Below are 24,487 nucleotides of genomic sequence, written 5' to 3' on the forward strand. Positions count from 1 at the left end.
TTGTCAGCTAATCTTCTATAATACACTGACTGAAACTGAGCTTTGGTTAACATTTTAGAGATTTTAAGTTATTTTTTTATTAAATGAAAGCTTTAGACATTCACATTGATTTCATAGATATAAAAATGAACTAATTTCCTCAAATATCAATTTCATTAAAGCTCCTATCTGACATGGTGTCCCTCTGGATTGTTTCTATGGATTGACTTCTTTTTTTTCCCTCACTTGGTGTTTCTCTTGTCAACTAGAACTAAAACAAGCAGGCAATTATCGGCACAGATGTGTGACCCAGTACAACATGTACTCTTATAGTCACACTTCTCTCAACCTGTTTGTCCACTGATTTTGAGCGTTAGCACACTAGATTAAACACGTGTGTCGTTTTCTATGTAGCTGTGTGCTGTCCATGCTGTGAAAGTGACCCAAGATTTTAAACAGAGGTGGAAAATTACAATGTTCTCCCGCTCCCCCCCTTCTGGACACTCTTTCATCTTCTTTTATGTGGTTCATGGGGTTCGTTTGGCTTTACCCATAGACAGGAATGCTTTAAAATACATGAACTTTTGGATTTTACTGCGTGTCGAGTTCTCTGTATCTGTGACACAAACATGCAGTTTTTTCCTCAGTTTAACAAGTCTTTGGTTCAAATATACGAGGAGATGACTGAAACAGAGACGAGGGATTTGTGGGTTGATCCTTTTTTCACACTGTGAAAAAAAGTTTTATATTAATATTAAATATCAATCTCTCACATTGGTGCACCCTGAATAAAGTGTATTTTTTCACTCTGTCTTGTAAATTTTGTTGCATAGATATTAATAATCTTTTCTAATAATTATTTAATCTAAAAAGAGAAGTATTCAAAATACCTCAATTAATTTTTAAGAATTGAAGGTTTTAAGCATAGAAAGCTAAATCATATTGAAAACCACAGTTCAAACATTTTTTTAAATGTGATTTATTAATAATAAAGCCACTTGTATTAATTATTTTTAGTTAATCATCTTTAAGCCAAATTCCCAAATGTTTTCCTGCTTTATATACAAAGCTAAATTGTAATAACCTGTGGCCAAAAAGACAGATTCCAAATTAATATAAATGTCCCATGATTTATTTTTTAAACCCGGCAAAAAAATATATAAATAAAAATTGTCATGTGCATGGTGGTCTCTGTCATATCTCGCCTTTGCATGTTAGAATATCTGTGAAATCTTGGAAGCGATTTCATTCTATCGGGTTTTCTACAAACACTAACCTTTATTTTACCTGCTCTATGGTTGCAAATTACTTCAGCAATAGAGCAAAGCATAATTTGATCAGCGTGTGAAAGCAGCAGCAAATGAAGTCGAAACAGATCGGCCAATTTTCTATTTGAAGCATCATCAAATCACAAATGTGTGTATTATAATTTACCACTTTACCTTTCATGCTGGAGCTACAATTTCAGCTGCCCGTCCGTCCTGACGGTTAAATCTAATACTGTTTGCCAATTTAATAAGATGATTTTGGTTTCATTATTGCTCATTTCGGTATAGCTGTGCAGCCATCTTACCAAACCTTGAACAAAATGACAAACCGAGTGTTGATCTTTTATGTTAACTGAATTTTCGAACAAACACTGCTAGCATATTTTAACCTGCAGAGGTTTTTGCAGGACTTCTGTTGCTGTTTTATTTAAACAGCTGATTATTTACTGTGCCATTTTTGACCCACATGCCTTAATATGATAAAAAAAAAAAAAAAAAATATATATATATATATATATATATATATATATATATATATATATATATACGGAAAGGGAAATTTAAATGGATGATATTTGCTGTTGTGTCCTACATTGAAAAATTACAGCAGTCAGAGCTGTGAAAACATCTGCATTATCTGTTTTTATGAAAAGCAGGCTTATGTCCTTAAATGTTCCTGCTGGATTTATTTATTTATTTATTTTTTAAGAACAAAAACATATTTAGGAGGAGAAAAAAGTTCCAAGTAACCTAAAACCATTTATTTTAGCTTTCTAAATAAAAAGCAGCATGTCGGATCAGCGTGCTCACTCCCCTGAGTGGACAATGATACCACAGGCCAGGAAAATTTGCTGTATTTAAAGAGCCGGTTCCTGAATTAGTCTGCCATGAATGGGTCACGGGGAACACCTTGCAGCATCGTATCGCATCACATTTGCTGCTGCAGCTGCGTCTGTTTGTTTTCCTTTCCCTTTCTCCCACCGGGGGTTTCTTTTTCCCTTTTTTTCACCCAGTCTGCTAAGAAGGGACGCCTGCTTTGTGCTGCAGGTCGTTTGCTGCTCAGCTGGTCTGTTGTTCAGTCAGCTATGCTTTGCTCTGTCCTAAAGGATTTCAACTTTTTCACCCAATTAGATGATTTTCTGGTACTTTAATAGTTTTAAAAAACACTTGCATAATGAAGCCTTAAATAAGCAGATGGGACATGAAGCCTGTGGATGTGGTAGTGAATTATTGAGCATTCTTTTCTATGGTTGATTCAAAGCACCTCGGGGCTCCCATTTAGAGTTAAACGGATATAGATTTATTTTCCTCATGCTCTGATTTCAGCCTTTTGTTTCAGCTCAAAACACAGCTGGCTGTTATTCCTAAATTTATCTCAGAGTGTGAATAAAAATAGCTTGAATGCTAGTTTTCCAGGAATGAATGACCCCATTGATATTAACTTCATGGAGATCCTGATCTAAGGGGTGAAACAGACCTATAAAGGACAAATGCATACAATGACCATAGGGTGAAAAAAACTTTTCCCTTAGGAGGGAAGTTGAATTTTAACAAACTAAAAAGCAGTTTTGATTTGACAGAACAGATGGAAAGCATCAACATAGTAGAACTGAGTAGAAAAGAAACCCAGTTTTCTCTCTGGCAGTACCCCCTGTTCTGAATCTTAGTCTAATCTGAGGTAATCTTGTCCCAAAAAGCAGCATGTGAGTTCTTGATACACTCCACTGAGCTCATAAAAACAACTTCAGTCCTTATGCCCGGGCAACATCCATTTAATAAAACTGAGTGGATCAACAAATGGGTTGTAGCCTGTTTGGGGTCAAGGAAACATACTTGCTTCTTAGTGCTGCTGTGATACGACAGGATGGAAATGCAAGGGCTTGCTTTTATCCAGCTTACCAGCAGTGCTCTGTATTGGTTGAACAGTCTGCCCTGTTATTATAATGGTCCTAGTCCTCTATAACCCCAATTGAAAGCTTTTCTTCCTGATTTATACCAAGAAAAATAGTAAAAGAACTAAATGTAGGAGGAAAAAGAAGAAAATCACCAAATAAAGAGGTGTACTACTTAAAAGAAGCTAACCTTAAAGATTTGAAGGCCATCTGAATCTGAAGCACATTATGCTCTCCACTTTCACACCCACACATGTGATCAGTCTGAGGAGGAGGGCACTGAGCCCTGTGTGAAGAGCGACTAAGGAGGGATGAATGGCTGTATTAGCCAGGCTTACAGGCTGCTGGAACCTGATGCTTTATGCTCAGATCTGGATGAGAAGATGAAATGATGACAGAATCGTCATCAGCTAATGGGGAGCGCTCCCCGACATTCACCTGACTCTCAGGGATCGTGGTCAACTGGCTCACATTGGGTTTTTACAATTTCAGTATCGGCTGATTGATCCATGCGTGTTTTAAGCGCTTGTTTACTGCAAGCTGTAATGTTGCATAACAGACATGTCTGTATGGAACATGCAGGATATGGATAAGGGTGTGCAAAATAATCGTCAAATCGATGAATCGTGATTCTAATTTTTGTGATCTACTGAATCGATTCTTGAAGGCAAGAATCGATTATTTAAAAAAAAAAAATGAACAAATAAAATACATTAATGGTTGGCGCACATCAATCAAACCAAGTGGAATACAACTTCCAGTCCAGCAGATGTCGCTGCGGATGTGTTGACGCCTGCTGCTTTGTGTCATAAGCATGTCCGGACTGATTATCCTCATTTTGTTATTTTAAGTTTGATGAATCCTAAGATCTTTTTGTTGGTGTGTCCATGCCAGTAATAGTAATATTTCTGTCCAGTATTTGTTTTCATGGCAACACCTCCAAAAGTAATTTCAATAAATACAGCTATGTATGAATTCAGTTGCTTTCAGTTATGTATCAATTGAAGACCTGATCCAGATCACACCCAGCCAGTCAGCCACTGGTAAGGGCTGTATCTTTTTCTTACAGTGTTCAGTGAAAATATCACAATGCATCGCAATATTTCAAGTATCGTGATGCATCGTGATAGAATCGCATCGTGGCATGTGAATCGTGATTCGAATCGAATCGTGACTTCTTTGCCAATACCCACCCCTAGATATGGAGGCTTACTAAAAAAAAAAATGAAATCATGGGGACAGCGTTGGCCGTCTTTTAATTGGACATCAGCAGATTTGTTCAGTTATGTTTTAGTTCTGATTTATTTGTGCAGTTTTTCAGATTGAATGAAATAATGCACCGCATTCTGGGGATTTTATTGAACAATTTTTTATATTTTACAGGCTCTGTCAATCAACTCAGATGTTAACTCCTTATCCCAGGGTTTATTGTGGTAATAGGTTAGCTATTTGTCCTCTGAACCACTATCAGCAGATGAATTATGATGTCTGGCTATCAGCTCTGATGCATTAGTGGAAAGAAAGTGATAGGATCAAACTCAATTTAGTGACCCGACTGCAAAGGGTGACCTAATTCCAAAGCTAGTACTATCCTGCTTTATGTGGCCTTGTCTCTGTTTGAATAATTAAGTCAATTACCTTTTATTAAAATTTTTTTAAAGAGAAAACATGAGGAACCTAAGGTGCTATTTTTGGTTTCTTTAGTTTTGATTTCAAACTTTTTATTCTAAAAGCTGAGATTTACTGAAAAACACGCTTTAAATATTTATATCATGAGTTATAAAACTTTCTTTTTCAGTGGCATTCCAGTTCACAAAATTTGAATAAGAGTTTTCTTCTCTAAACATGCTTAAAGGAGAATTCCGGTTTTTAACACTTTTAGCCCATTTTCTGTAGTGTCCAGGATGAAATCGAATGATCGACACCAAAATGTTGACAATTGGTCCTGTCTCTGCTTTTTGGCTCATGCAGAATCCCCCCCTGGCTGCTTCAGAATGGCTTCCATTGTGCATGTCCGATAATGTCCTTAAAACAACCTTAAACGTTCTTTTTTTAAAATATGCTACTCACCGGGTCGTCAGCGCTGTTCAATGACGTTCCAAAAAAAGTTTCGTGAAGAAAAACCGTTCCCTTCTTGTTTTATTTAGCATTTTGTAAATCCCAGAACTATTTTTTCCGATACATCACAACCGCTTATAAACTTCCGCTTCCCGTTCAAATCTGAAGCGTTGCACACTCCAGACCACTAGTTGGCGACGGTATCCTCTACCGTCAAACTCAAAGTCCAATATGTCCTCCTCAAGAATCCAACTTTCGTATTCCATTTTCAGAGTTTTTTAAAGTGTTTAACAGAGACGTTAGCACCTCGACGTCGGAGTACACAGAGTGAAGCAGAAACACTTGGGCCTTGCGAAAAGACTACAACTAAGTGTCAACAGGCCCCATTTCCATTTCCGGTGGCGGAGGGATATTGACTATTGCAACAGAACTCAATGGGATTTACAAAATGCTAAATAAAACACTACAGGAACGTTTTTTCTTTACGAAACTTTTTTTGGAACGTCATTGAACAGCGCTGACGACCCGGTGAGTAGCATATTTTAAAAAAAGAACGTTTAAGGTTGTTTTAAGGACATTATCGGACATGCACTATGGAAGCCATTCTGAAGCAGCCAGGGGGGGATTCTGCATGAGCCAAAAAGCAGAGACAGGACCAATTGTCAAAATTTTGGTGTCGATCATTCGATTTCATCCTGGACACTACAGAAAATGGGCTAAAAGTGTTAAAAACCGGAATTCTCCTTTAAGAGCGAAAATCCCAACCAAGACAAAAGGCGTAGACTTTGAAATCGACTAACCTGCAACTTTTAGATGCAAACCTTTTAAAGCTACAGTGTGTAATAATTACAGGGATATAAAGTCAGAAATTTAATATATTATACATAACTATGTTATTTATCATCACCTATGAGCTCAGCCTTTTAACCATAATATTTGCGTTGCCTTAGAATTCGTTATTTATAATTACATAGGAGCGGGTCTCGCAGCCATGGAGGCTGACATCTTTGCGCTACGTCAAGCGCAGAGGCAACAAACTAGCGATTGCGAGATCTCCCATGACGCTCAAAAATAACTACGGCAAGTTGAGAGAGATGAACTGAGACGGTACTGAACAGTAGATGGCAGTATTATGCCTGAGAAGCGTTTAGTCTGCCTGAAACCAAAGAAGAAGAAGAAGAAGCAGGTATACTGCGCCTCAGTAACAAGAAAGGTGAACAAGGCGGCAGGCGTGAGTGACTTTGCAAACTGTTTGGCACTGTGTGGCCAAACATCAGACGAATGGAGGATCATGCCTACTCTGTATCACAACGAAAAGCGGCGGACACCGAACCCCCGTCATCTAAGAAGCGGAAACACGACGAGAATAAACGCAGGCGTGACAAGAAACGGCAAAAAACACGGATCAACATTGGCACGGCATTTACACGATGGAAGTCACTGATGGAGGAAAAAGGTTTTCAAAGTGACGCTCAAGTTGCCAGTTTTCTCTTGGACAGGTAATTAATCCTACACACACAATTGTCTAATATCACTGCAGTTTTTGGAGTACAGGATGCTCAGACCTGTCTAAAACAATAACATGCTGCGGCGTGATGATGCTGTTCCTCTCCAGTATACTTATTCAGCAACGTCCCTGACATTTCATAGGTAATGATTCAGTAATTTTCTGTAAAATGATTTTCTGGATATATACCTCGGTTACTTCTCTCCAGCTCCTTTGGAGATCTTCAAGCCTTTCCTCCTCTGCTCTCAGCCCGCTGGCTCCCCTCTCTCGCCTGGCCCTAGCTGCACGGCCTCCCTGCCCTCGCCCTCTCCCTCTTCCTCGCGTTGTAACCCCCGTGCCACCAAAATGACTTAGACTCTGTAAACGGGGAATATATATTCTTCCAGCGAACACAATCTCGCTGTTAAACTAATGACTACCATTACTTCGTCTGTTTATATCACCATGCAAAGCAGCTCACCAAAACGTCACAACGATGTAGAAAAAATAACGGGTATATTTATTATCTTAAGTCTACATGAAATCTATACCCTACTCAGACTAATGAAATACTATCTGTAAAATTATCTATGTAAACAAACCTCATCACTTGAGAAGGTAGGTGATGTGGACGTCGTGGAAGAAATTTTGTCCCGTAACGCTCGCCGTACTGTTGGGGGGGAGAAGCGGTGGGGGGGAGATGTTCATGTTGCTGCGGTCTGCAGTCTGACCGCTAGATGTCGCTGAAAATTACACACTGTAGCTTTAAGTAATATGTAATAAGTTTGTGTGAGTCGCACTTTTTTTTTACACATTAACTGATTTAATTGTGACGGTTAAAACTAAGCAATGCAGCTATCCAAACTTTTTTTCTTTTTTTCATCCACATGCGCTACACTATAAATTTAATCTAATAATAGTTTTCGTACAGCGTGCTCTTTGGCCCTAAAAAAGAAAAAGTGAAACTTGAATACTTCAAAATAGTGCTGCAAATAACGATTATTTTGCAAATCGATTAATCTGTCTATTTTTTTTTTCCCGATTAACAATCTGATAGCCAAAGGTTCCTTAAAGAAAATTTTTTATGAATTTAAACCAGGTGATACTCAGACTATTCCACTTAAGGAGTTCTGGGTAAAGCATACTGACATTGAAAAAGGTTTAGTTATCTTTAATGCAACATGTTTACATTTTTTTTTAACAATTTTGCTATAATTACTGCTGTAAGTGGGTCGCTTTGTCAGCTAATGCATGTTTTAAAAACTCTATACTCCAGTTAACGATTATTCGATAACTGGATAATTACTGTATTATCTGACCAATATTTCAATAATCAATTTATCCCGATTAATCTGATTGTTTCAGCTCTACTTCATAAAGCTAAAGCTTTAAGTGTTGGTCGTTTGGCTCAGTTGGCTTCTTCTGCTAATCCTTATCGAACTATGCATTAAAAATCAATAGTTTTCTGTTTAAAGCCATAATGGTTAATTTGGTTACTTTTGCCATATTATCCATATATGGTAGTTTTCAAAAAAATGTTTTTTATGTTTAACTGTTTTTACAAAAATTGGAGAAGCAAACTTGTTTTCAGAATATTGAAGGTTTTTGGCTGCATCCTAACAAATCACATAGTAAATCTTCTCCTTATGTGCTCTCTGCAGATCCAATTTGCAGACCAGAAACAGGAGTTCAACAAGCGCCCGTCTAAGATCGGCAGACGCTCCCTGTCTCGGTCCATCTCCCAGTCCTCCACAGACAGCTACAGCTCAGGTAAACAAACAGCCAGGCTGTTAATCAGTCACAGCATCCCGCTGCTTATCAGAAATTCCTGACTTTATAACACTTTTCCTGTGGATCCCACCTGGATGAATAGTTCACTAACCTTTCCCGTCTCCCTATCAACCATCTCCGTCCTTATTGTCTCTCTTACCCTGTGGTTCACGTCAGACTGTGGGCTCTGTGTTGTAGGATTAGCTGCTGGTGGTCTGCAGAGAGGCCTGCAGGAATTCACTGGAATCTGAGACTAAAATCCCATCTCTGATCCCACGCTACAGCAGGAAGAAGATTGGATTTGTTTGTAGCTCGATTAGCTGCTGACATATTAAGATGAAATAGGAAAAAACGTCTAACAAAGCAACCCCCTGAGTGTTACGGTGTTGACCATTCAACCTTCTCTCTATAGTCATTAAAACGGTGATGGTGCCTTTGTGAAAGATTCCCTGGACCTTTCTTGGAACACTCCTTCTTTTTTTTAAGTACTAGGAATCAGAGGGTACACCTCCCCCTGTCTTATTTCCCAGAACAATGAGAGGTATGGTTGCAACATTTCTGTCTAAAAAATGGCTAACCTCACTTCCCCTGTTCCCATGTTCTATGCTTTCTGCTCTTAAGCTTTCGACCTCACCTCACATAACCTTTTATTTGCTATCCAAAAAGCTATCTATCATAATCTGCTTGGTCCTGCTGTGTGCCCAAAGTCAGGCCCTTCATTGAAACCATTAACATAATGAATTCATCTGTGCTTTGAATTTCTCCTTGACCAATTGAACATTTGGACTTGTTGCTTTTCCTACATTTTGTCACATTAAAACCACAAACCTCTATGTGTTTTTCTTAGACCAACTCAAAGTAGGTTACAGCCCCTCCAATCAATGCTTAATAAAATAACTTTTCGTTCCGGTCTTTTTCGTTGCTGGTTTGTCTCTACCAGCTACTTTTATAAAGATACTTTCATTTTTCCTCATTCTTCTTCGGAGAATAGCAGACGGTCATTCAGACCGAACAATTCACCAGTCAAACATATTCTGAGGTTAATTTGTATTCTGTACTTTGACTAGGCCATTTCCACACACCAAAAATGTTTTAACCTAACCAGTTTATTGACGCTCTGGCTGCATGTCTGGTTTGTTTTCCTGCTGGAAGGAAAGCACCAACAAACTTACAAGGCTACAGTCAGGTTAAACATCTTCTAACATGTTTTAGAGAGAAGACCTGATCGTTTTCCTTTTAATTGATTCCCCACCGTAGCTGTGGATGTCTGCAGCTCATTCAGAGTCCCCGTCGGCCTCCTAATGGATGTTATTTCACAGACTAACCCAGCCCCCAGCTTTCAACTTTCTCCCTGATCGTGTCCGCTGTGTCTAACCTTTAAAAGCCTTCACAGATCAGCTGGATTTAGAGTCATCTTAAATGATGTCTTCATTAGTTACTCAGGTCACTTCAAAGGGTTGTTAATTGCAGTTTTTTTTATTAAGGAGGATCAGGGTAAAGGTAGCGTAATGCTAGTCAAACCTATTGGTAAAGCTATCATCACATGCCTTCCTTTGTGTTAGCATTTCAAATAAACTTTAAAGTTTGTTTTCTTACATTTTTGAAGGTGAGAACATAAAGATCTTTTCTCTGTAGGGTCAGCTTGGTTTGTTTTTCCATGTTAGTAAGTTGGTTGGTTGGTTTTAGTTGGTGATTTCAGGCTCTTTACTCTGTTCCCACATGGAAAATACTTTTACAGTTTCTACAGTCTGCTGTAAAGATTTAGAATTTAATGATTTAATGCTCTAAGATTAATCATTTTTCTTCTCCTCCTTCTTGGTAGGTGCAATGGATATAAAGCGATTATCTTTTCTTTGTCTTTCTATTAACAAAGAAGTAAAAACTATGTGCTTTAAAACACAAAAGCTTACAGAGGATCCAAAGTTGTGCTTGAACTAGGTTTCCACGGGTCATTAAAAATCATTAAAAGTCATTCAAGTATTTTTTAAATTAAGGCCTTAATTGGCATTAAAATTAATTCAGTGTGATTATCGTGGAATTTAAAATGCTTTATTTAAAATAAAAAAAATACGTTTATAAAAACAGTTTCGTCAGATATATTATATTGCAATTTATTTGCACAGAACTGCTTCCGATTGATGACAAAGCCGTATGTTCGGAAAAGAAACTCGAGGCGGAAAAAAATCGAGAGAATAGGAAAATGCAAATCTCAACAAAAGTGGCCAAAAAACTGTACGTTTATAAGTTTTTTGGCCTTGTTGATGGCATTAAAAGAGCAAGAGCATTGAATTAGAGTTACTCATTCCTGTATAAACCCTGTTGAAAAACAATAAAAGACTGATGATGATTGTGATCGACCATAAATGGCAAAGCGGCAAATCAAAAGTCTGAGAAAACAGCCCCAGCATGAAGTCTGGCCTCCTCCCTGTATGTCTGTTGTTGCTCAGTAACAAGAGGAGTTATGCCAGACAGATTTATCATCCTGAAAGCTCTGCAGCTGAATTACAGGGTGTAAAAAAAGGGCGGCGATGAGAAAACCCTTCTATCTCTGCTCTTCTTAGAAACGGAGTTTAGATTAGGTTCCTAAAACTTTGAATTGCTTAAGATAAACCTTTTGTGTCCCCAGCGGCGTCATACACCGACAGCTCCGACGATGAGACCTCTCCTCGGGACAAGCAGCAGAAGAACTCCAAAGGCAACGGAGATTTCTGCATCAAAAACATCAAACAGGCCGACTTTGGACGCAGAGAGATCGAGATCGCTGAGCAAGGTGAAACCAAAACCCCCCTAAGCTGCATCTCACGCTTAACTGGAGCGGAGCATTGCAGTTATCACTTCACTGATATATTTTCATGATTGCTTTTTATAAAACACCTGAACACTGCCCCATGGATCAGTGTTCAAGTGTCGGGGTTAAAGGTTATTTTAAATTTTAAACCTAATTCTGGTGTGCACTTTGTGTTTCCCGCTCTGTCAGAGATGCCGGCACTGATGGCGCTGAGGAAGCGAGCTCAGGGGGAGAAACCCCTCGCCGGTGCCAAGGTGGTCGGCTGCACACACATCACCGCCCAGACTGCTGTGAGTGCTGCAAAAATAAAAGGGAAACCTGTTGACTTTAGTCCAGCAGAAAACAAATCTCCTCACATCTCTTTCTCAGGTGCTGATGGAGACTCTATCAGCTCTAGGAGCTCAGTGCAGGTGGGCCGCCTGCAATATCTACTCCACCCAAAATGAAGTGGCAGCAGCTCTGGCAGAGGGAGGTGAGGAGTATAATTTATGCTTTCTCCTCCTAAATGTTCTTCTTTCATAACTTTCACTGGTTTCCTCCTCTTCTCTGCAGGCTTCAGTGTGTTCGCCTGGAAGGGCGAGTCAGAGGATGATTTCTGGTGGTGCATCGATCGCTGCGTTAATGTGGAAGGATGGCAGCCGAATATGGTAGCAACATTACGTTTTGTAAAAAATAGAAAACAGAATGTTCCCCCATCTTGTTCTGTTCTCCTTCATTCCCTCTTGATGTTTTGTTTTGTTACTCTGTGTTTTCACTCGCAGATCCTGGATGACGGGGGAGACCTGACGCACTGGATATATAAAAAATACCCCAACATGTTCAAGAAGATCAAGGGCATCGTAGAGGAGAGCGTCACCGGTGTTCACAGGTGGGGCTCCTCTGTCTTTATATCATCGTTTTAAATTCTCAAATTTTTTAGATGAACGCAGATTAAAGCAATTCTCTGTATCTTTAAAGATTAAAAATGTGCAGTAACCTGCTCAGTAACAGGATAAAGGTCCCATTTGCATATGCTGAGTCTGGTTAGGCAACATTGCCACCTAGTGGTAAAAAGTTTAAACTGCCTTGTGACTTTAAAAATACAGAAATTAAGTATTTATGAAAAGATAAAATAAGTGATAATGTGTATTTTTTGTATTCAGGTTGTACCAACTGTCCAAGGCAGGGAAGTTGTGTGTTCCAGCCATGAACGTCAACGACTCCGTTACCAAACAAAAGTTTGACAACCTTTACTGCTGCAGAGAATCCATCTTAGATGGGTATAAAACTCACTTTGTCCTCAGATCGACTCCTAAACATCAGGCTTTTCTCCTAGCTCGTGGGGCTTATTATTAGTCTGTATTCAAAGTGAGTCTCTCTGTCTTCAGCTTGAAGCGGACCACTGATGTGATGTTTGGAGGCAAGCAGGTTGTGGTGTGTGGATACGGAGAGGTAAGGCTTACAGCTCTGTTAAAGCTATATGTGTTCATGTCAGTGCTTTGCTTAAAGGTATAGTGGAGGATCAATCATCATAATATGATGTCATATTATGATGATTTCCAGGTCAATCATCATAATATGATGTCATCCTAATCGTCAATCATTCTGGTGATATGTTTACATAACGGCATCCTACGTGTTAGCTATCTTTTTCTGCGCATGTGCATTTTCAGGCGTATATCTGTGGTGAGCTACAGTTTCAGACAGTCGTTGAAGCTCACCTTAAAAGTGTCTACAAAGTGTATGAGAAGAAAAGAAAGGCCACAAAAAAGGCAGATTTATCCCGCAATGCTTTGCGCAGAGAGCTCTCCTCACAAAGCATTATGGGATTGGCTGTCAGAGCAGCCAGCTGTCACTACCGGACAATGGCGACTAATAACAAAGATTGCGCAGACACCATGCGGTGGAGGAGGAGTTACGTGATCAATGAGGAGCAGAAAGCAGTGATCATCTCTCCCAGCGGTCAGTTAACTGAGTTTGCTATAAAGTCCACTATAAAGTCCTCGCTCTATATGGTGATTGAGGGATTTAGGGGTTAGGGCGAACGTGTGGACACAGTAAGCTTGAATGAGCTACAAGAAAGGCAACTTTGAAACAGAGCACGCATGAGGAGAACGCACGCGTTTAATAGCCGTTCCCTCTCGGGAGCAGGTACAAGGTTGTGCATGTGCATTTTTTTTTAAGTGGAGAGGGCGGGTCTTTTCAAAAATTCACGAAAATGCCCCACCATACCTTTTAAATCTGATGTGTAAACAGTAAGTTCCTGAACCTCTCATCTTCAGGTTGGAAAAGGCTGCTGCGCTGCCCTCAAAGCAATGGGCTCCATCGTCTACGTCACAGAGATTGACCCAATCTGTGCCTTGCAGGCCTGGTAACTTTTGTTTTCATTAATCTTTTTGCTTATTTATGAAGTTTGAAATGCAATGACTCAATTTTTTTTCTGAAACCAGCATGGATGGCTTCAGACTTGTGAAACTCAATGAAGTCATCAGACAAGTGGACATAGTCATCACCTGCACAGGTTGGTTTGTTACTTTTACTTGTTACTTTCACTGCAGAAACGCATCACTTTCATTGATCCCCATGTTTGCCTGCTTAAATAAACAGAAATAGTTTTTTATAAAAAGTAAGCATGTAGCAGTTTGAGGTTTTCTGTTGGCTTTTGCCAAGGTGAGTACATGACTCTTCAGTGGTTACTAATTAAGTTGTACGCCTTGCAGGCAGGCAGCTAACCTTGTATCACAGCAGAGAATTACTTTTCCTCCAGTTCATTATCAAATGCTTTATGCAGGCCTGGAGCAGAGGCTCTTTATGTAGCAGTGCTGCAGTCACAGAGTCAAAAAGGAAGAAATCTGCCTAAAAAACATCTATCAAGAGCTTTGCGCCTTTACATTAAAACAGCCGACAGTTATAAAATCCAGGTTTTAGTTACTAAAATGTCAATTCACCTTAAACATGCTTGCACAGTGTTTTAGATTTGAAGAAGGAAAATATGTCTCTACCGGCAATTCTGCCAAGTTTTATCCGTTCCTCTTTACTAAGTGTTTAATCTCAGTCAGATTAGCTCGAGAGTTACTCTGAACAGGAGTTTTTAAAGTCAGAACAGGAGCCTGAGCCAGTTTAACACAATGTGTTTATCTAAACTGTCTTATAGCTTCCCCACAGCATGATGCAGCCACTACCGGGGTTCGCTGAACAATAGAGCTCTAGCTCTATATGCAGTCAGTTGACAATGTTTTATTAAAGGACATCAGAGTAAAGAGCTCTGAAAACCCAAAGCATGATGTTGCCATCACCATGTTTTAACTCTGCAGATGGTGTTTTTCAGGTGGTTTTATGGCTATTGCAGATCTATACATTTTGTTTTACACTAGATCTCAATCAAATAATTCGTAGTTTGTGGTTGTGAAAAAATTTAGATACAGTTTTAAGGGTATTAATTAAAAGTTTTGAAGGGTAAACTTTTGCCCTATTAATTGGGGTTAAATTGAGGACTGAAACAATTAATCGGATTAAACGATTATTGTAATAATCGTCAACTAATATTGTAATCGATTAATCGTTAACTGGAGCATGCAGACCCTAAAACATGCCTTTAGCTGAGGGAGCAACCAGTTTAGAGCAGTAATTATACAAAAATTATATTATATATATATATATATATATATATATATATATATATATATATATATATATATATATATATATTTATTTCATCCCTGCTCTATCCAGAACTCGTCAATTGGAAAAGTGTTGGTTTCACCTGGTTTAATTCAGTAAAAACAAATCTTCTTTATGGAACCTTTGGCTTTCAGATTTTTAATTGATTAATCGATTTGCATAATAATTGTTAGTTGCAGCCCTTGTTTAATTTAAAAGCTTCTTTCTCTAATTAAGAATTTAATTCTTGCATCCAAGATAGAAATGTTTAGTTTTTACATAAAAACTTGTGGGGAGAAAAAAATGCTTAAGATTCTTTATACATGCTGAGCAAAAGGCTCGAGCTAAACTCTATTTCCAGACCTAATAGGCTCTATGCACAGCTCCACTACTTCCTGAATTTAAGGCAGCTCCTTTGTTTCCTGTCTTTCATGATTGGATGCACTGATTAATCCAGGTGTGTATGACCTAAGTAACTGGCCAGACACACCTGGATTAATCAGTTCGTCCAGTAATGAAAGACAGGAAACAAAGGAGCTGCCTTAAATTCAGGAAGTAGTGGAGCTGTGCATAGAGCCCATTAACTTTGCTCATACTCTACGATAAGTAATTACATCATCATCCATACAGACTAAGCTTTCTTTCTCTGACCTCAGATGAGCGGAATTGTCCTCATTTTCTTCCTTTTGAAGGAATTTGCTCTGACCCTGCAGCCTGTTTCACATTTAATCCACCTCTTCTTCTTCACCAGGCAATAAGAACGTGGTAGTGAGGGAGCACCTGGACCGCATGAAGAACGGCTGCATTGTCTGCAACATGGGGCACTCTAACACGGAGATAGATGTGGTCAGTTTGCAGCTCTTAGTAACTTCCTCTAACACCCTGTTTATGGGACTGATCTGGAAAAAGGCACTAAGCTGGAAATAGTTTACACGCTAGAGGATGTTTTGAGTCACTTCGCTGATTCTATTTTCTAAAGATAATATTCCACAGAAAGAGGCTGGATTAACTGAAGCTTTGGTTTGTGTTACAGGCCAGCCTGCGGACCCCTGAGCTAACCTGGGAGAGAGTGCGCTCACAGGTGGACCACGTCATCTGGCCTGATGGCAAGAGGATAGTCCTGCTGGCTGAGGTGCTTTACTGCAGGCTGGAGACGAAAAAACTAGATTACATTTTTGTTTCAGATCGAGCTTTACTAAAGAGCACGACAGGCACCTTAATCAGGGGGCTTTTAGAATAACAGACAGTAGATCTGAGGTGTCATTGTATACTTAAAGTATTTTACGCCTTTTTGGCATACAGCAAAAAAAAAAAAAATCTGATTTATTGTTAAACCACATGCAGCCAAAAAGCAAGTAAATGTCCTTTATACATCAGAGCCGTGCCTCGTATACGACTGTTTATAAGCCCGAATACAAACATAATAGATCCACATATAAATATATTTGATAGCTGCAGGGAGGTAATATTAATGATGCCCTCAGAGTCTGATGGACTGATTAACCAGGTCATCCAGACAGCATGGAGCTGATTGCTGAATGCAAACTCAGATTTATGGATGAATTCACAGAAATATTTTGTTCTTAAAAGCAGCTTCAGGCAGAGAGTCAATTGTTGGTTGATTTTTGACACCAACTAGTGCTGGTAAGTCACCACTGCACCTAAATCTTCATCTCTTTGGTTCTACTGGTGGTTTACATCATTAGCATGAAACAAAAGAGAAATTATATGTTTAAAATCTTTTTCACAATAATGTAAGAATAAACACTGAGTCTGCTTTCCTCCATGTATCCAACTGCAGATTATTTGAGGAAAATGAATGTTTTCCTACATTCTTTCCAGGGCCGTCTGCTCAACCTCAGCTGCTCCACGGTTCCAACCTTCGTCCTCTCAATCACCGCCACAACCCAGGTACACTGCTGCCATTTAGCCCTCTCTTCCTGTGTTCAGTGAAGCCGGTGGAAACGAGAAATTGAGTGATTCTCGTTGGTCTGTTTCCAGGCTCTGGCCCTGATAGAGCTCTACAATGCCCCAGAGGGACGATACAAGCAGGATGTTTATCTGCTGCCCAAGAAAATGGGTAAGAATTGCTTCAGTTTGATGCACGAACAGAAGAGCTAATGGAGCAGCTACATCAGTAGCTACCAAGCACAGGAGGAGGAAGTGAGAAGGCCTGCAGGACAGGATGCATTCATCTCTTCAGTCAGCCGGTTGTCCTCATGTGCTTAGAGTCAGCTTCCTGGATAACCAATCATTAACAGCTGAATTATACTGCATATTTACCATTATGTGTGTCTGCAAGACATTATCACAAGTTAAATGAAAAAACTTCCATGATTCTTTTCCTGGAAAATGTTTTCATGATCTCTGTTTCTCCTTTTACTCAGATGAGTATGTGGCCAGCCTACATCTCCCGACATTTGATGCACATCTCACAGAGCTGAGTGATGAGCAGGCCAAGTACCTGGGCTTGAACAAGAACGGGCCCTTTAAGCCAAATTACTATAGGTAAGAACACAGCTGCAACCGATCTAAATGTTATTTAGACTAATCGGATATTTTAGCCTCTTAACATCCACCTATTCACCACTGCTCCTTTGTACATATTTATGTTAAAGGAGAATTCCGGTTTTTAACACTTTTAGCCCATTTTCTGTAGTGTCCAGGATGAAATCGAATGATCAACACCAAAATTTTGACAATTGGTCCTGTCTCTGCTTTTTGGCTCATGCAGAATCCCCCCCTGGCTGCTTCAGAATGGCTTTCATAGTGCATGTCCGATAATGTCCTTAAAACAACCTTAAACGTTCTTTTTTTAAAATATGCTACTCACCGGGTCGTCAGCGCTGTTCAATGACGTTCCAAAAAAAGTTTCGTAAAGAAAAAACGTTCCTGTAGTGTTTTATTTAGTATTTTGTAAATCCTATTGAGTTCTGTAGGAATAGTCAATATTCCCCTGCCACCGGAAACGGAAATGGGGCCTGTTTACACAGTTGTAGTCTTTTCGCTTCACTCTGTGTACTCCGACGTCGAGGTGCTAACGTCTCTGTCAAACACTTTAAAAAACTCTGAAAATGGAATACGAAAGGTGGATTCTTGATTCTCGACGTCGGAGTACACAGAGTGAAGAGAAAAGACTACAACTGTGTAAACAGGCCCCATTTCCGTTTCCGGTGGCAGCGGAATATTGACTATTCCTACAGAACTCAATGGGATTTACAAAATGCTAAATAAAACACTACAGGAAAGTTTTTTCTTTACGAAACTTTTTTTGGAACGTCATTGAACAGCGCTGACGACCCGGTGAGTAGCATATTTTAAAAAAAGAACGTTTAAGGTTGTTTTAAGGACATTATCGGACATGCACTATGAAAGCCATTCTGAAGCAGCCAGGGGGGGATTCTAAATGAGCCAAAAAGCAGAGACAGGACCAATTGTCAAAATTTTGGTGTCGATCATTCGATTTCATCCTGGACACTACAGAAAATGGGCTAAAAGTGTTAAAAACCGGAATTCTCCTTTAAACACAGCAGTCGCTTGAAAATAAAGTTAAACTTTTACCAATATAGACATTTTATACATTAAAATATTTCTGTGTGATTTTTTTATTTTTATTCTTTTGTGTGTAAGATTGTTATATAAAAGCAATCAGCACAATTTGGAATAATTTGGCACATTTGTAGAGGTTTGAAGACGCTGGTGACACCAGAAGTTTAAAATCCCATTGCTCTGGAACTGTTATACCAAGAGGTCTGACATTTTCTGCAGTTGTAGTTGACATAATGCAGAATAAATGTAATACAATGAAATGTGCCTAATGTCAAGCATGTCTTTGTAACTGCTACTCAAGAAAGACCTATTATTTTCAAGAAGGAAAAAAAACAACTATGAGTCATGCTTTACCTGCTGCAGTTTAGGCTGTGTTTTAGTCACACTGTTTTCACACATGTAATCTGGGCTTACGATTTCTTAGTATTTTCCTTTATATTTGGGTATGCGTAAAGGGGACGATTACTTAAAATTAGGTGGGTGTTAAGACCAAATATTCTGCTGCTTTGTGTTGATCTGTCATGTAAAATCCCAGTTAAGTAAGTAGAAGTTTGTAGTTTTAACAAAGCAGAGTGGAGACAAGTTACTCTCTGGCTTCCGCTCACTTCCTGGTTTGAGTTTAACGCCTGCGCTTCTGTTTTCTTCAGGTATTAAATCACCCTCAAGTCGACTGAGGAAATATCAGTTCATGAATCGCACAGACTCATGCTGGAGGAAGAGGAGGACGGAGGGAAAGAGGGCCGGACATTAAACAGCTTTTCCCACCATCATGGCATGTGTTTATTTCACTACCACCTGACCACAGTAATAATCCTGTCGATAAAATAATAACTACTCTGGAGCCACTCTTGGTCAGAACTCCTCCTTGAACAAGAGTGGTTTCTTACATTTCCACTCATCTTGTCACCATCTCTCTCTTTAGATGCTCGTTTGTGTGTGGAGTTGTTCGCTAATCCTCTGTCCTCCCTCCACGCTGCCAGAATTTTGATTCTTTATTTAAAAAAATGAAATATAGACTGTACGCAAAACGTACATTTTTTTTTTTTTTTTAACAAATGTGCAAATGAAGATTAAGTCGTGGACAATTTTTCCCTTTTTTGCTGTTTTTTTTCTTTCCATCTTTCTTTTTCTACCTTTAATATCTTTTCCATAAAGGGTGGGCTGTAGATCTTGTGGGAGGGTCTCAGGTTCTAATCATATCTTGTATTTTAATGCTTTTTTCCACCCATCTGTTGGTCTGAATATGACTGGATGTCGAATTCCTTCTCACCCGTTTCTTAAACCCACAGTGAAAGCATCTCATTGGCTGCTCGTTAGTCTCCAGCTGCTCAAACACACCAGTGTTCAAGTCACTAAAAGTATTTAACCACTTTGTTTTTATTTTCTTTAACAAGAATGACTATACTGAAATAGAAGCATGGCAGATTATCAAATCATTACAAAGTTATACTGTATATTTAGATATTTATAATAGAATTTAAGATTTTTCTATCTTTCCATCTAATTTCTTCCTTTTTGACTCACTCGTCACGCCGCACAGATAAGCAGTTAAATGTTCTAATAATCTGTAATAAATGTACTCAAACCCTCAGTCTGAATACTGTGACAGAGTATTTACACAGCCTGAAGCAATCTATAGCAGGTACTCGCTGGAAAGTATGGTGCTTTTTTTAATCATACATGCCATACCCAAAAACAACAGGTTAACGGTACTAAAAGGTGTAAATTACTCGGCTTGTAAATCGACTTTCTGACTCATGATTGTGTCGAGGCGAATCAAAGAAGCACATTTATCTCCATGTTTGTAGATCGGACTTTGCAATGATTTTCCTGCTGCTGTTGAAGGGCTTTTCTGTTGTTGTTTTTTTCTGATGTAGAGTAATAACCTGCAGGTGCTTAACATCCTATCTGCACCCTACAGCTATTCTACTTATTTACATCCTCACTGCTCCACCAGCGGGAAACCCAAACTAATGTCACAATGCTTTAAAATAAAATCACATTCTCCTGAATTTTGGCACCTCTGGTAAAGCTGCAACCAATAGAATGAATTTCTTTTATCTCTATAATAGTCCTGTTAAAACATGAACTTAAGCATTCTTTTTTATTAGTATCTTAATCCTTAAACAAACTGCTTCATGTTTTCTTGGTGTATAAATATAAGAAATGGCTGCCCCTTTATGTAGGTCTTAAAATTGAAAGGATGGGTAAACAGCCATCCTGTTTTTTCTAGCTTAAGAGATGGAAGAACAATTTCCAAGATTTCCACTTAAGAGTTGTTTTTATTAGCATTAATAGTGGGGTTATCATTGTAAAACATGGCTTTACGGTTGTCATTGTAGAAAACAAGATATTACAGGGTGACATTTTAAACTGGCCTCAGGATTAGCATGGCCAGCATCACTAAAACTAAAAAAAATGTACACAGACTTAAAGCTTTAACAGATTCAACCTTCCTGTTATCCACTGTAATTCTTACCCTCTCCTGTAGCCATAAAGAACAGCAGCCATTTTTCTAAATACCTTCTTTTACTTTCTTTTTGACGTCCTCTAAACTTTATTTTAAAGAAACTCTTAAAAAAATAGTGTTCCCTTGGTGCAACTTGAGCACTAACGAGTGTGTTCAGTGTTAAATTGTAATAATAGTATGATGCTTTTAGGGATCAGTAAAATTATTGGAATGTTGAGTTTCTGATCGGTCCAACAAAGATCAATCAGGCTAAATGGTTCTTAAGTATCAGCCAGACTTTGAGGCATCTCCACAATTACATTATTTAGAAAATGTTTATTATGTTTGTATTAAAAGCAGAGGTGGAGTCATGCAACTCTACTGAAACATGCATTATTACCCTTTTACGTCTCTAAACACAGATGAGATTGGCGTTCACCTTTAGCATTCTAAGTTAGTCAAATATCATCGTGATAAACACTGTCAGTGGCTAACTTAACTCTAAAATGTCCCAAAAAGTAAAACAATCTAGGGTCTAGATTGCCAACTTAAACGGATAAAACAGCAAAGTTGCCACACTCGGTTTAGCCTTCCTGTTATCTGCTTTAAGTCTTGCTCTCACAGGCTAAAAGAATCACAGACTCGTCTCAACGCGTCTTAAGACATAGAGCCTCATTCGAAGTAGCTTATTTCACTACACTGATCAAAATACCAAATTTTCATCCTCCTTCCTTCAGTAACACTTCAGCACTGACGAGTGTTATATGCTTAGTTTACCTTTAGATGAAAACACAGATTTGCTTTCACGTCTGCACGTCTTTAAGGTTTTGCAGAAGTCTTTACCGGGGTGCCAACACCATGAGGGTGTCTCAATATACAGCAGCTCATCATATGGAAACATCTCGCTCTGTCATGCACATCAGCTTATTTTTTTTCCCAACTTAAGGAGGGTTGTTTCTTGTGAATGGTAGCTTTTCAACAGTTTTTTTTCCCCACCTTTCATCGAAAACTAAATGTTGAATAGTGAGACAAAAGAATAAATGTATATTAACCAAACAGAAAAGTCTATGATGCAACCTTATAAACAACCCACCCCCATTCTGTGGCACTCGGTGTCTGTGCGTCCTTGTCTCCTTGTGCTGTGGAATCTCCACACTGGATTGTGTGACCCATTGTCTTAAGGCCTATTTTTTTTTCCTTTGTTTATTCTGTGAATGGGTGCTTATGAATGACACTTGTGTGTATGTGTGCGTCCATATGTGTTGTTACTTTTTACCTTGCAGGCCGTAGTTACTTTTTAACAGCTGCCTCAGAATCCTAACCCGCGGGTTAGAGAGGAGAACTGTTTAATCAGTGGTAAACTGGATGAGGGAACACACCAGCATTGTTTATGTATAAACAAACTATATACAGACCTGAAAACCTGTAGGTGTTTAGGAAGGTTTAAAGAAGTCTCCTGTATTTATTGATGTAAATCCTCACAAAGTCCTAACTGGCTAAATTCTCAGTCATGCTTTTAAGTTCTTAAAAAAACAAAAACAAAACAAAAATCTGAAGTGATCATGTTAGAAGATGAGCAATAATCTGTAATATTAATGAATAAAAATGTAAAAAGTTGAACACCTTTGCTGTGTGGTGTGTTTTTTCCTGGTGGTCTGTGGCATGGTGAGCTCATCGGAGCCAGCAGTGGTCAGACGGCGCCGTCTCTGGGCTCTCCAGAGCTGAGACACGACTCCAGTCTGAATCCTTGGTATAAAACTGCCATTTAATTAGGATGACAGAAATTAAGGAAATTTATTCTGCAAAGATGTCAAAAAATGAATTTATTTTATGGTAGATGGTTTCTTTCAAAGTGTTTCCCCCGTTTTTCACTTAACTACAGCCTTTAGGCGACCTTAATGGAATTATACTTACCATTAAAATGGAATGCATTATAATTTATCCCCATTTATGCTCCGAAATAAAATCAAAAGCCACCGACTGTCTTGATTTAATCTCTATATAAATGCGTAAATGAGAGCAAGTTTGATGCTGTTTTTCCAAAAATCCAACCTTTTAGAAAAACATAGATATGTCAGTTATAGAAAAATAAAATACATTTTTTAAGGTCGAAAGGAAAAGCTTAACAAAACGTAGATGAAAAACAGAAAAAGGAACATATGGGGTGCCCTCAGCATCTTCTGAAAACAACTCACTAGTTTGAAATTTTTGATGCTGCTCTTATTTTTTATCGTTTACAGAGCATTTTATCATATCAATAATTTAGAAGTTTAAAGCATTTATAGGGATTTCAAAATGACAGTATCTAAAAGCAAATTAGAAATGAAAGAAACGATAGAAATATTTTTTATCTATGAAGTTAAGGAGCATGCTGACCCTTCCAGTTAATGGTACTGGTAGCCCATCCTGACTCCGTACCGATGAAGCAGCCCTCAGTCTTAAAAGCTGGTCACCCCTGACTTAGACAGCTATATATGTTCACATTTAAAAGCAAAATCAAATTTTTTGAAAACGCAATGTTTCTTTAAATTTTAAGAAAATGCATCTTCCAAATGCTGTTTTTTTTTAAACCTTTTCAACAAGCAGCATCTTGTTAACAATAGATATAATATTCAAAACAAGGCATTTAAAGTTTTAATTTGAAATAAAAACAAATGTTTTTATCGAACCACACCCCACCAAGTCGTAGTGTAAAAAAATAAAATATTTAAATACATTGTTCTTTTAAGATCTTTATCTTTATTGATCTTTATTTTAAAATGTCTTTAAGAAGAGGGATGCCATTCCCTCTCAACTGGGTTAGCAGTACTGGGCGTTAGCAGGGGGCGGATCTAGATGTGGGGCCAGGGATGGCAATGGCCACCCTTAGCCAATCCACCTTTTTTTTCTTTCTCAAGATGGTGACAACAGTAATACTCTCAAGTGGAATACTCAAAACATTTTATTTTTTTGTGGTTAATTATACACATCAAAATACTAACATCAAAGATAAGTACAGAATTCCTGCTCCCTTGACAACTAGATTTGGTGTTTTTAATGGGGTAAAGAGAAAATTATGTCTCTGCAAGTCACCTAGGAGTCTTCAGTGAAAAATCAAAGATAAATAATTTTAATAAAAACTTTATCAAATTATGTGGATATTAGTGCTTGTAAATATAAATTTTATGCAGAATGTTTATTAGGTAATGACGATGATTGATTTACATCCCAGAACTCAAAACTGAAAGAGTTTTATCCCCTATACCTTTTATCTAGAAATTACGGATGTTTAAATATATTCGTCTATTTGTTAGCAAAGACTATAGGAAAGTATAGTTAGTCTTTATTTAGAAAATATGGATGTTGTGCTCATTAATTTTCCTGTTGGAACAGTGTATATTGACTCTGAGGTTATGGCGCCTATCCGCTTTCGGCCACCCCTCAGTGTACATTGGTTATTGCCAGGCCACCCTTGTAAAAAATGTCTTGCTATGCCTCTGGGTGTGAGGTTTTGGTCCTGATGGAGCGGCAGGGTGCGAGGGATCAGCCACAATCTTCACTGCACGCCTAAGAGTCCTGGAGGCGTACAGTACAGATCCTGGAGATCCTCAGGTATAAAATCCACATAAA

At 38.6% G+C, this 24,487-nt stretch overlaps 1 protein-coding gene across 2 annotated transcripts in view; it reads left to right on the top strand.

Moving 5' to 3' along the window:
* ahcyl2b (adenosylhomocysteinase like 2b) overlaps positions 1–22,498 on the top strand; it is a 37,699-nt gene extending 15,201 nt beyond the window's left edge. Inside the window, exons 2-17 of one of the 2 annotated variants that reach the window (XM_038274524.1) lie at positions 8,345–8,453; positions 11,080–11,223; positions 11,431–11,531; positions 11,611–11,713; positions 11,794–11,888; positions 12,003–12,109; positions 12,384–12,500; positions 12,609–12,672; positions 13,503–13,591; positions 13,671–13,741; positions 15,632–15,726; positions 15,914–16,012; positions 16,723–16,791; positions 16,882–16,960; positions 17,268–17,388; positions 19,077–22,498. In XM_038274524.1, the coding sequence (XP_038130452.1) occupies positions 8,345–8,453; positions 11,080–11,223; positions 11,431–11,531; positions 11,611–11,713; positions 11,794–11,888; positions 12,003–12,109; positions 12,384–12,500; positions 12,609–12,672; positions 13,503–13,591; positions 13,671–13,741; positions 15,632–15,726; positions 15,914–16,012; positions 16,723–16,791; positions 16,882–16,960; positions 17,268–17,388; positions 19,077–19,083 (1,470 nt within the window). In that variant the 3' untranslated portion in view covers positions 19,084–22,498. Of the gene's footprint in view, positions 1–8,344; positions 8,454–11,079; positions 11,224–11,430; positions 11,532–11,610; positions 11,714–11,793; positions 11,889–12,002; positions 12,110–12,383; positions 12,501–12,608; positions 12,673–13,502; positions 13,592–13,670; positions 13,742–15,631; positions 15,727–15,913; positions 16,013–16,722; positions 16,792–16,881; positions 16,961–17,267; positions 17,393–19,076 lie in introns of those variants that run through there. The other variant, XM_038274525.1, reaches the window with a different exon arrangement.
* The last annotated feature ends 1,989 nt before the right edge of the window (positions 22,499–24,487 follow it).

Source organism: Cyprinodon tularosa, unplaced genomic scaffold (genome assembly GCF_016077235.1).
Source record: "Cyprinodon tularosa strain WSP-4 unplaced genomic scaffold, ASM1607723v1 ctg92, whole genome shotgun sequence".
In the NCBI taxonomy this organism is placed as follows: domain Eukaryota; kingdom Metazoa; phylum Chordata; class Actinopteri; order Cyprinodontiformes; family Cyprinodontidae; genus Cyprinodon; species Cyprinodon tularosa.